Below are 12,790 nucleotides of genomic sequence, written 5' to 3' on the forward strand. Positions count from 1 at the left end.
GTCCAGACTGTGGGCTGACCTCAAGGTGTAGTTCCATCTGGTGTGAGCACAAAATCCTGCCCTGTGTCTGTAAGGTGTTCCTTCTACAAGCGGGGCCAGAAGATTGTGGCTACAGTTGCCACTTGCAGCAGGGTTGTATCTGTTCACCTACTAAATCACAGTAGTTTGTATTACTGGTTTCAGCAGGAACTGAAGCAGGGCTGGTGATGGTTTTGTTGAGCCTTTAGAAATTGGTGTGAAAGGAAAGCTACCATGCTCAGTTCAGCCCCTGTGAAGTAAGGAGGAAAGAACTTTGCTAAATTTTAGAGAAGAAATCTGCACTCTGAAAAATAAACTGCTGCAGCCTTGAAAAACTTACCAAGCAAGACTAAAAAGTAACTAGTAATGTTGACTTATGTCCTTTTAATTAAAAGAAGCAATTTGATCCATTCCAGAACCTCCATGTTTTAAGAGTGGCCGTAAGTTCTCACGTTTCTCAACGAGGTCGCAGAAAAGGATGTAACAGTATTTTATTGCAGACTTGTAAACTTGCTGAGTCAGATGAGTAATGCTTGTTTATATACCTAGAAAATATTAATAAGGCATTAATATAATGTTTGGCATTCTTTCTTCCTTGGCTGAGCCTTCCTAGTTGCTAAGGCTTTAATTTGCTTTTGGCAGAAGAAGGAGGAAAAGAACAGAGGAAGTTAAAGAATTGCACCCTTGAACTTACCAGTTAAGTCCATACCGCTTCAGAGATCAGTTTCCTTTTACATGCTCAATTTACTGTGCACTAGACCAAAAGTGTGAGCTGTCAGGCTCCTGTGGTGATAAACCTGGATCTAATCCTGCTCCTACTGACATCAGTGGCAAACCTTGTGTTGCTTTCAGTGGGAGCAGGGCTTACACGCCATGGTTGTGTGATTCAGCCAGCCTCACCTGGCCGAGCTCAAAGCAGCCTCTGATGTGAGTGATGACAGGAAGGTTTAATACTTAATCCTGCTTCTTCTCACTGTGAATTTAAAAGTCTAACAATTAAAATTATCTGAAACCAACAATATAAAGTGATTTCACATGATTTAATAATTTAGGAGTAACTCTGTAAAGTAAACTCTGACTTACAGCTTCTTTTAAATTTGGGCTTTGCTCTTTCTTTTGCAGAGCAATCAGATTGCAAAGATTAAAACGTTACATGAGTGCTGAGTATTAAGATAAATTACACAAAAAATTAATTTATATTTTATTTCTAAATATTTATAAATATTTGAGAAGTGTTTACATTTTCACAAAAGCAGCAGTAGCATATACTTTACCACTTCATTTTCTAAGTGTCAAACACTAGTTTGAAAGAGGGCTCAAATGAATGTTCACAATTTGAAGAGAGCTTGATTTTATTGAAGATAGGTAATAATGGAACAAAGTGGCTCATATTGACAGCATCGTACTGGCATATATCTTTTCAGAGACAAATGTACATTATAGAGCAAGCATCCTCACGTCAATGTCTTCTAAAATGTGTTACATTTAGTGAAAAAATGGGTCAAGAAAAAAAAATCAGTCATAAATGATGCTAGACACTTTTTAGTGAAATACTGGTAGTTTTACATTCTTGACATGAATAATTGGATGTGTCATATGTGAAGCTACCTAGAAATAAAATAGAGGTCATAAAAAGTAAAGACATGATAGGATGCATTTATAACAGCATAAACCAAACTGGCATTTTAATGTCTCAAGCCAGCCCATTTGCTATACTTGCCCATTGATCTTGGCTAGAAAATTTCTATGCCTATTTAAACACAATTTGGAGATAAAGCCATATGATAGGAAAGTGGTCAGCTTTGCTTTTCTTAAAAGTATTCTCCTTTTAACTGTTAAAATTCTATCACTATAACACTATCGGAGGGTGGTTGTTGTGTGACCTTAAAAAACTTCCTCAGAAATGTTGTGTCCACCTCCACAGCAGGTGACTTTCTGCTGTAATTCACCTTGACATGTTAACTGCTTGGGATTGCAGGTCATACGGGCGAATGTTATTTAAGAGACATGAGAAAGGGTTTAGTTTAGTGTTCATTCCATGGGGTGATCTGAGAGAGTTGTTGGAAAAGATAGTACAGTTTGAGAGTGTTTGTGCATTTAATATATTCCTTTACAAGGCATGTAAAAAGATGGTTGGTAGAAGCACTAACTCAAAAGTACATGCTTAAAATCTCATTAATTTCGATTGGCTGTATAGGTGCTTTTAATTACCATGCTTGAAATGAGATTTAATATGGCATGGCAATAAAATTTGTAACTCCAGCTACCTAACTAATCACTGAAATGGTATCAGCCCCCACCCCCCAAGTTTTCCAATTAGAGCTGAACATAGAAACCACACGCTTAAAAAAAAAAAAATCAAGAAAGGAGGCAGAGCTTGTCCTGTTTTCATAGGTTTGCTGGCAAGCATGTGTTGGGTGGTTTTTTTTATAAGACTTTTAAATAGCAAAAGAATTGGCAACATGTAGTCTCACTTGTCGCTCTGGTTTGCTGTGTGTCTTTGGAAATGAGTACTAAGCTGGTGTGGAGCACTGCAGGTTCTCCAATGCTTTGTGCCCTGTATAGCCTTTAGCAATAAATATGTACCAGGGAATTGTAAAATGTTCCCATCACGGTGTGCTAGCTTGTTGTCCTTACTGAGTTTTAACTCTGTCTGTGCAGATAGGAAGGTATACAGGGTAAGAGAAATCTATCCTCTATCTGTATTTTCTTATCAATTATTGTTCAGTTGATGAACTACCTAACTAGTGCTTTTATGGCTGCTATTGTACGTTAGTGTAGAGACAGCAGCCTGTTAATATTCAGTGAAGTCTTATGTAAGTGGAAATGTTTCATATATTCTGTTTTCAATGCAGTTATACTGAAAGCCCTTTTGAATTTAAATGAACCATTCTTGAATGCGATTCTCAAAAGAGAAGTCTCTAAAAACTGAGCAAGTAAAATTTTCCCATCATTTTTGACATTGATAATGGTATGATTAATTTAAATGCCAACATTCATGGTATAGGTATGCTTCTTATAACTATAACAGGCTGTGCATGTTTATTTGAACCTGTTAAGAAAAATCGAAACCTGGTGAGCTAGAATAAAGGCTGATTTATTGATAGATGTCATTACTTTACCTCGATTTAAGGGAAGGGAAATTGACTTTGTAGAGCAAAAGAGAACACTGAGGATAATTGGTCATGAGTCAAGAAAATGTTTTAACTGATGCTTTACGTTGAAAAAGTAGTAATAACACAGGTAAAGGATGAGGGTTGGAATTGGTGTCTGAGATGAGGTTCAGAATGCATTCTGCAAAATACTGAACTTCTGAGCACTATTTCTACCATGGCATTATTTATTCAGGACTTTTGTCTCTGTCTCTGGATTTAAGCAACAAAAGTACTGCAAATGCCTAGCCTACTATTCATAGATTATTCCCTCTTTCTTCTGAACTAAAATTTTCAGAGCTGGTGAAGCTTATATCCATGAGGCTATGTGTTCATAATGAGAAAAAAACATTAGATAATGATTTATTCTTGTGTAGATGAACCATTGGATAGAAATATGAGCTCCCATGGAAAACAGGGTGATGCTCTACCCTTCATACCAACTTCTTTTTTGTGGAAAAAGAACATCTAAGTAAAATCTTCCCCTTTTTGACCAAAAGATAGCTTGTATACAAGACAGTCTTGCTGAAATTCTATCTCAGCTGGAAGAAAAGATGAGTTTATTTTAGGTAGCAGTTGGAGGTTCTTAGAAATGTCCGTCAGTCAGTTACCAAAGTGGTAAATTAAATCTTGAGAGTCAGAGCTCGCTCATCAGTACGCAATGATATGGAAGTGGCAAGGAGTGAGACAGACAACTGCATCAGGTCCGAGTGTTTATGTTCTTGATGGAAAAGTAAAAATCATTTATTTCCCTTCTGGTGCTGTCATGGTCCATCACTTTAGTCCATTTTCACCTTGCTAAGGGATTCTGAATGGGCCTTCCTCCTTTGGCACCTAATTAATCTCTCACAAGCCTGTTCTTGCAGCCTGTCTGCCTGGGATGGTCCATACCTTATGTCAGTGACTCACAAACAAAATACTCTCTTTTCCTTCACTTTCCTTCCTTTTCCTGTGTTCTTTCACAAGCCCCCTCAAGCAGGCTGAAGACTTTGTTCTCCCCTGCCTTTGAAAAGGAAATACATACTTCCTGTTATTATAGGCAAATATCCCATTTTCGTCTAATGGAACGCTGTCACGCTGTGGCATGTAAAAGTGTCTATGTTTTCAAAACTAGTAAGTGCCCACAAAAATACATAGCAGGATTTTGATTGTCAGAAACTGGTTAGCAACTCAAAGTCCTTACAGTGAACAGGCAAGCAGGAAATCAATGGTCACTTTTGAAAAATGGCATAACTACACACAAATAAAAGTATATGATCTGATATGAAAAAGGCATTTTCTGTGGTGTAAAATATTGCCATGAGACTGTGAAACAAAAAAATTATTTTACTGAAGTTATTTTATTGTCATATATCAAGTGATCATGAATATATATCTTGTGCATCAAGCTCTAACAGCCACAACACTTTATGAATAGTTTAAAATGAGTCCTTGTGATAAAGCAATGCATGTATATAACAGATAATACTTCATAGTATAATGTATTATCTATAATAGAAAAACATAGATTCTGTAAAGTGATACCAGTGAAATCTAATATTCCTTTGAAATATATTTCCTGGATAATATTTCTACTCAGAACCAACTCATCTCCCTTCTACTATTCCTTCTGTGGGGACAAGCTAGATGTTTAGCTCAGCACAGCATATGCATTTCAGCCTGGGAGATGGAAAGGCACTAAAATAAGTCTGAGAAGTCACTTTGTTAGATCAATGATCAGGGGTAGTGTCCATCAAAACCGTTTAGTTCTACTGGCCTGTATCTGATCTGCAGATACTGGTCTTCTGGGATGTTGCTATAAAACCTGCAAGAGCTCTGGGAGTCTTCTGGTGACATACAGGTAGGAAGGGGAAAAAAAAAAAATCACATCTTTAATTCCCCCTGCTGACAACTCCTTAATAAATATTGTAAGGAATTTCTCATTTAAGAGCCATCCAATAATCTAATTTGCAAGTCCCAATGATATATGCAGCAGCCAGCTCAGGGGAGGTGTGTTTCTACTGTCAGAATCACATGAACAGGGAATAAAATTTTGAGCTCTCACTGAAAGCTGTAATAATTTATGATGAGTTGTTGGCTTTTATTTTTTCATACTATTTTTGACACTGCTGAACAAAGAGGATACAACTGCTGCTGGTTTTACATTGATTAGGTTTTTCCATAGTACGCTCACCTACCTGTCTGTTTTCACAGGATATAACAATACAAGCACTGCAAATTATAGAATCATAGAATCATAGAAAGTTTTGGGTCGGAAGGGACCCCTAGAGGTCATCTAGTCCAACCCCCCCCCGTAGTGAGCAGGGACACCACTAACTAGATCAGGTTGCTCAGAGCCCTGTCCAACCTGGTCTTGAATGTTTCCAGGGATGGGGCCTCCACTACCTCTGTGGGCAACCCGTTCCAGTGTTTCACCACCCTCATTGTAAAGAATTTCTTCCTTATATCCAGCCTAAACCTACCCTGTTTTAGTTTAAAACCATTACCCCTCGTCCTGTCACTGCTGTCTCTACTAAAAAGATTGTCCCCATCTTTCCTATAGGCTCCCTTTAAGTACTGAAAGGCTGCAATCAGGTGTCCCCGCAGCCTTCTCTTCTCCAGGCTGAACAAGCCCAACTCTCCCAGCCTGTCCTCATAGGAGAGGTGCTCCAGCCCTCGGATCATTTTTGTAGCCCTCCTTTGGACCCGCTCCAACAGTTCCATGTCCTTGTTGTGCTGAGGGCTCCAGAGCTGAACGCAGTACTCCAGGTGAGGTCTCACCAGAGCAGAGTAGAGGGGCAGAATCACCTCTCTCGACCTGCTGGCCACGCTTCTCCTGATGCAGCCCAGGACACGGTTGGCCCTCTGGGCTGCCAGCACACATTGCCGGCTCATGTCCAGCCTTTCGTCTGTCAGTACCCCCACGTCCCTCTCAGCAGGGCTGCTCTCCATCCTTTCGTCCCCCAGCCTGTATTGATAGCGGGGATTACCCTGACCCGGGTGTAGGACCTTGCACTTGGCCGTGTTGAACCTCATGAGGTTCACACAGGCCCACCTCTCTAGTTTGTCCAGGTCCCTCTGGATGGCTGTAGAAGACCGCTACAAACTGGTTTTGTCTCGACATAGCTATTGCCATCTCTTGCTGGCCTCTGGAAGGAAGCTGCCATAACAACCTGCAGGAAAGCACAGCGCTTGCGCACAGAGTAGCCCGTGGACGGGCAAAAACGGACTTGTCTAAGCGGGCAGCACGCATGGCAGGAACTGCATGTATGCAGACATGCTCTGTGCATGCGCAAATGCCCCTATAAAAGGGCAGCACATGCTTCTCGCCGCCCTCTTGCCCTCTTGCTCTCCTCCTCACCGTGTGGCTGCTGGGCCCTACTCTCGCTGGGGCTCCACGCCTGCACAGAGACTGAGCCGACCGGACATCACTGGACATCGTCGAATCCGTGGTGGTGGTAACTGATCCTCTCCCCGCCCCCTGCACTTCTTTTCCTCGCCCACTGGGGTGTTTCCGACTTTACCCTTTTTTTTTTCTGTCTCGTCTTCTCCGACCCCCCCGCTGCCGTCCCCGCCAGACCTCCGATTCCCGGTTCACCGAAAATAAAGTTTACAAGGTTGCACGGCATATGACTGCGTTTGCATCTTAATCTCGTCTCCTGGGATCGAATCGAAACCTCCCCGATACTGGATCGGGACAATGGCATCCTGTCCTGGTGTCTCGACCGTACCACTCAGCTTGGTGTCATCTGCAAACTTGCTGAGGGTACACTCGATGTCACTGTCCATGTCATTGATAAATATATTGAATAGCACTGGTCCCAGTACGGACCCCTGAGGGACTCCACTCGTCACTGGTCTCCATCTGGACATTGAGCTGTTGACCACACTACCCTTTGGCTGTGACCATCCAACCAATTCCTTATCCACCGAACAGTCCACCCATCAAATCCATGGCTCTCCAATTTGGAGAGAAGGATGTTGTGGGGGACCGTGTCAAAGGCTTTACAAAAATCCAGATAGATGACGTCCATTGGTTTTCCCTTGTCCACCCTTGTTGTTACACCATCATAGAAAGCCACTAGGTTGGTCAGGCAGGACTTGCCCTTGGTGAAGCCATGCTGGCTGTCTCGAATCACGTCCCTGGCCTACATGTGCATTAGCATAGCTTCTAGGAGGATCTGTTCCATGATCTTCTCAGGCACAGAGGTGAGGCTGACAGGTTGGTAGTTCCCAGGGTCTTCCTTTCTACCCTTTTTGAAAAGGGGCACAATGTTTCCCTTTTTCCAGTCACTGGGAACTTCCCCTGACTGCCATGACTTTTCAAATATCGTGGAGAGTGGCTTGGCAACTACATCAGCCACTTCCCTCAGGACTCGGGGATGCATCTCATCAGGTCCCATGGACTTCTGTACATTTAGGTTCTGCAGGAGGTCCCGAACCTGGTTTTCACTTACAGCTGGAGGGATTTTACCCTCCTGGTCTCCTTCATGCCATTCATCGACTAGGGAGGGGTGAGGAGAGAGGTTGCCAGTGAAGACTGAGGCAAAAAAGTTCTTGAGTACCTCAGCTTTCTCCTCATCTGCTGTTGCCAGTTCGCCAGTCTCGCTCATGAGCGGGGGTACGCTTTCTTTGACGATCTTTTTCTGGCTGACATACCTGTAGAAGCCTTTCTTGTTATTTTTCACATCCCTTGCCAAGTTCAGCTCCAGCTGTGCCTTGGCCTTCCTCATCCCATCCCTACACAACTGGGCAGCTTCCCTATACTCTTCCCAGGAAGCCAGTCCCTGCTTCCACTGCCTGTGCAGTTCCCTCTTCCTTAGTTTGACCAGCATCTCTTGCCTCAGCCATGCCGGTCTCTTCCTTTCTCTGCTCGACTTCTTACACTTGGGGATCGAGAGCTCTTGCGCTCTGTGGAATACATCCTTAAAGACCTGCCAGCTCTGTTCTGTTCCCCTGTCCTTGAGGACCATTTCCCAGGGAGTTCTTCTGACTATCTCCTTGAAGAGCTGGAAGTTTGCCCTCCTAAAATTTAGGGTCCTGACTATGTTCTTCATTATTCCCATTTTCCTCCGTAGCCTTAGTTCCACCAGTGCGTGGTCACTGCGGCCCAGGCTACCTCCGATCTTGACATCCCCAACAAGCTCACTCACATTGGTGACCACCAGGTCTAGTATCACATCCCCTCGGGTAGGGGTGCTTATTACCTGGCTTAAGAAGTTGTCTTCAATGCGTTCTAGGAACCTGCTGGATTGCCTACAGCTTGCCGTGTTGCTTTTCCAGCAGATGTCGGGGTGGTTGAAGTCCCCCAGTAGGACGAGAGCCTGCGAGCACGAGGCCTCCTGGAGTTGGAGGAAGAACGCTTCGTCTATCAGCTCCTCTTGGTCTGGCGGCCTGTAGTAGACACCAACCACTAGGTTCCCTTTGTTGCCTCTCTCTCCGATTCTTACCCATAAGCTTTCAACCTGCTCGTGGCTGTTCTTCAGGGACAGCTCTTCACTCTGTAGTGTTTTCTTGATGTAAAGGGCAATGCCCCCACCCCTCCTTCCTCGCCTGTCCCTTCTGAACAGCCTGTAGCCATCAAGAGCCACATTCCAGTCGTGGGATTCATCCCACCAAGTTTCCGTGATGGCAATCAGGTCGTAGCTTTCCAGCAGCACAAGTGCTTCCAGCTCCTCCTGTTTGTTTCCCATGCTGCTTGCGTTTGTATAGAGGCATTTCATCTGAGCTGTCGGCCTTGTTACCTTCATAGCAGAGCACTCCTTTTTTCCCTTGAGGTGCTTCATGGGTATTTTCTTGTTGGCACCTGATACCTCAGGCGCCTCCAGCTCCCCTCGGCAAGACTTCCACATTGCTGCAGTGTCTCTCACCTGCTGCTGGGCAATGGGTTGAGGGCTCCTACTAGCCCCCCATCCCTCTAACCATTGTGTATCCTCCCCTAGCCTGTCACTGGCAAGCCTGATAGGTTCCCCTTCCCCCTTCACCTCTAGTTTAAAGCCCTGTCAATGAGCCCCGCAAGCTTTTGGGCAAAGATCTTCTTCCCCCTTTGAGAAAGCTGGTCCCCATTTGATGCCAGCAAGCTTGGTGCTGTGTATGTCGTCCCATGGTCAAAGAACCCAAAGTTGTGGCGGTGACACCAGTCACGGAGCCATGTGTTGATAGACTGAGTCTGCCTATGTCACTCAACGATAACCTTAATTAAACTTAATTAATGAAGTTTCATGTATATCTAAAGAAATTATACACTGAAACCTGTATCAGCATGGGTGACTCTTGTATACAGCCATAATGAGTGGTGAACGCTGGTTCATTTCAAATGTGTCCCCTCTTGACATGCTTGTGTAGGAGTGAAGCCTTTGCCATTCTGTTCAGTTTGAATAATCTCAGATTTGTTTGTTACCTTCTGTGTTGTCCTGCTGAGGCATCCTTGGGCTCTTCCTTCCCTTCTTCTGGACTCCAGTTTAAGGAATGTTCTTCTCTGATGTGCACGCAGAAAACAAACCAGAAGCCAAAAATCTTTTATAAGATCATAGCTATATAGCCAATTTCAAGTTGTTTTGTGAGAGAACTGATTGGCTGCAGCAGTGTCATAGAGGTTGTGTCTCATTTCCTTACAATGGGAAAAGCTTCCCATCTTGTGTTCTATCTGCATCAAGTTCATACCCTGAACTGAGAAGGATCAATAGTGTCCTCTCAGAAATTAACTCATTAAAAGATAAGAAAACAAAACAAAAAGTTAAGAAAACAACTCAAAAAGATAAGAAAGGAAAACAAAAGCCTCTAGGGTATTACTTCATAGTTGATCATCTGGGAGAAGGCAGGATAGTTGGAGGTCTTCAGCCTTGAAAGAACTTCCTGAACCCTGTCACAGAGTAATTCCATCTGAGCTGTGGTCAGTTCATGATAAAGACCTCAATGCTTGGGGTTCATCTCTGTTTCCTCACACCTGTTTTAAGAACTTACAGCTTATAGTGGCTACTGGTGAGGCTCACCCATAGTAAGAGACCACTTCAGGGAAAAGGCCTCGGATGTCCACAGTGACAAGACTTTACCCTCAGTAAAGAACTCCCAGACATCACTTAGTTTCTGTAAGTCTTTCTACAGACCTTGAGAAGAAAGTCAGGCTACCAGCACGCTCTGGTTTAATTCAAGGTGCATGTTGGCATGGTGCTATAGATTTCTCAGACCTTTTGTAAGCAAGAAGGCATAAGATATCTTTAAAGAGGAAACGGTGCTGTCTCTATCCTACCCTTTCATCCGTGTTCCCTTTAATTTCCATATCAACAAAGCTTTTGAGGATGCACCTAGCAAACATAAAATGGTGCTTTCACTGTTACTCCTTACAATTCAGTCTTTTAAAACACACTTCTCCATTTCTTTTTACCTTCCCACTATAGCCTTCATTACTGGGAAGCAAACACTGGCTGGTTTCGCTATTTTATTCTCTCTGTGGTGTAAAGCTTGTGTGATGTATAGCTGTCAGTGTTCATTTTTTCTGAAGAGTAGCTAGGAAGGATACATGAAACACATTACTAATTTACCTAAACTTGACTCTTGTTCTTATTATCCTGAATGGCAAGTGCTGTATTTCTGTTTTGTTTTGCAGTGAGAGATGCAGATATACAAAGCGTGGCCATAAAGGTTCAGTCAATAGCATTGAGTTTCTTCTTTTCTCCAACACTGTTCTCACCAGCTCTACTGACAAGACTTTAACTCTCTGGGATGCCAGAATGGTAAGCAGTCTTTTTCAGGGTCTCTCTTGAACCACAGCAAAGTGATGGTGTGTATAGTGAGAAAAATGAATGCCTGTGTAAAATCAAAATAGAAAGTAAGGGTGATGTGGCAATAGAATATTCACTAACACAGCTATTGTCTTCTGACCAAAAATGCCACCATATAACATTTCCTTGACATATGAAATGACTGAGTCCTCACAGTGCAACAAATGGACATGCACCGAGATCACTGAATAAACAGGTAGACTTAATTAGGTGATGGTGATTTTAGCAACTGATGGTCCAGGTCTGGAAGACTGCATTGCTGCGCACTGTGCTGTATCAGTTCAACAGATAGAGCAGCTGAAGGTCAGGTTTGTCAGGCTTCTTTTGTAAGTGCTGGCATATGCTTTAAGCTATATACAAAGGAAATGGGGGAATTGCTGTAGGAGAAACACTAGCTGCACAGAAGTAATATATTTATTCGTCCTCTAGAAGGGATTCCACACACCCCTGGGGTTCCACATATGCTCATCCCGCCCCCTCCTGACCCCCACCCCCAGAACTCACTGCTGATTTCTCATGGAATATGTATTATTTTCTCCAAACTCTGTGTCTCTTCTTTTATTCTTCTCTACCTTCATTCTTTGGTATAGGTATAAATGGATTTAGTACATCAGGGAGTGTATTTGTCCCTGCTGCTTTGCAGACCAAATATGTAAATCCTGTTCAAGTAGAATACGAGAACCAGGCAAGAGGAATTTTTTTCTCTTTCATCAGAAAATTCAATAATTACTGCTGCTGTTGTGGTATTTCTCATAGAGCAACTCTTGAAATTCTCAAGTTTCTACTTCAGTTGGTATTATGGTCGCTTTGCATGTGTCAAATAGTGTAAAGATACAAGATTCCAGCCCAGAATAGAGAAGGTTGTATTCGTGGAAGTGATTTGAGAGGAAGGAGGCAAAGAGCTATTTCAATGTATTAATAGGTATTGTTATCGGAACTGTACAAACATAGGATAAGAAAAACTGACATGAAAATTACAATAGAGTATGTGAGATGCTCATTAGGCAATTTCTATTTATGGATCATAGAAACAGACTGAATAGAAGGTCATTTAATAATAATCCTGGGCATAAAGCACAACAAGTTAAAATGAAGCCAGTCAACTGATTATTCTTAAATGCATTGGTTTGCAAGACTATCTGATATCCAAATATGACAAATTCAAAAAGAAAAAAGAAAAAAAGAAATACTAGCAAAAGTGAAAAACTCAGTGGAAAAATAGATTTCTGCTTTGTTTTGTTTTCAATAAATCCTGCAAGGAACTTTATCTTGCAAATGTGTCAGTAATCTCCTGTTCATAGCAAATTAACAGAATTCTAAAAGTGTTTTTCTTTGATAAACTTATGGAAAAAGCCTGCTCAATTCTCACTCACCAACACTGTTTTTCAGCTTTGGATAATTTTGCTAAGATAGGAAAGACTTTTTGCGAAAAGAAAACATTGTATATGGCATTTTGGTGTGTACTTCTTCTGTTGAATTATTTCCCTATTCAGTGGGAAATCTTGCGGATTTCAGATATCAGATACGTGCTCACATTGAAGCATCACTTTAAGTGGTAACTCTAAAGATGCTATCTCCCTCTAAATACTGAATGATATTAAATGTTCCGTCCAGAAAGAAGATGAATGATTTTCTCCCATTACTTTGGAACAGAATATTTTCTCACCTCTGTGAGATCAATTAGCATTAAAAGTACATTTAAGATAATTTTAATGAAACATGAAAATCATACTCCAGTTTGTTTTCTCGTAAATTAGATTCATATTATTAATCACATCTTGCTCTTTAATCATTAACTTCAGTCAGCTTTTTATTATTAAAGATAATGGATGCAGAGAACTAAGTCAAAGTGGTGCAACC

General features: G+C 42.1%; 1 protein-coding gene across 1 annotated transcript in view; it reads left to right on the plus strand.

Moving 5' to 3' along the window:
- Nucleotides 1-12,790, plus strand: part of SPAG16 (sperm associated antigen 16) — a 348,492-nt gene that overhangs the window by 252,944 nt on the left and 82,758 nt on the right. Inside the window, 1 exon segment of the mRNA XM_075431063.1 lies at nucleotides 10,756-10,882. Within this exon segment, the coding sequence (XP_075287178.1) occupies nucleotides 10,756-10,882 (127 nt within the window).

The sequence above is a fragment of the Opisthocomus hoazin genome, chromosome 9 (assembly GCF_030867145.1).
Source record: "Opisthocomus hoazin isolate bOpiHoa1 chromosome 9, bOpiHoa1.hap1, whole genome shotgun sequence".
NCBI lineage: Eukaryota > Metazoa > Chordata > Aves > Opisthocomiformes > Opisthocomidae > Opisthocomus > Opisthocomus hoazin.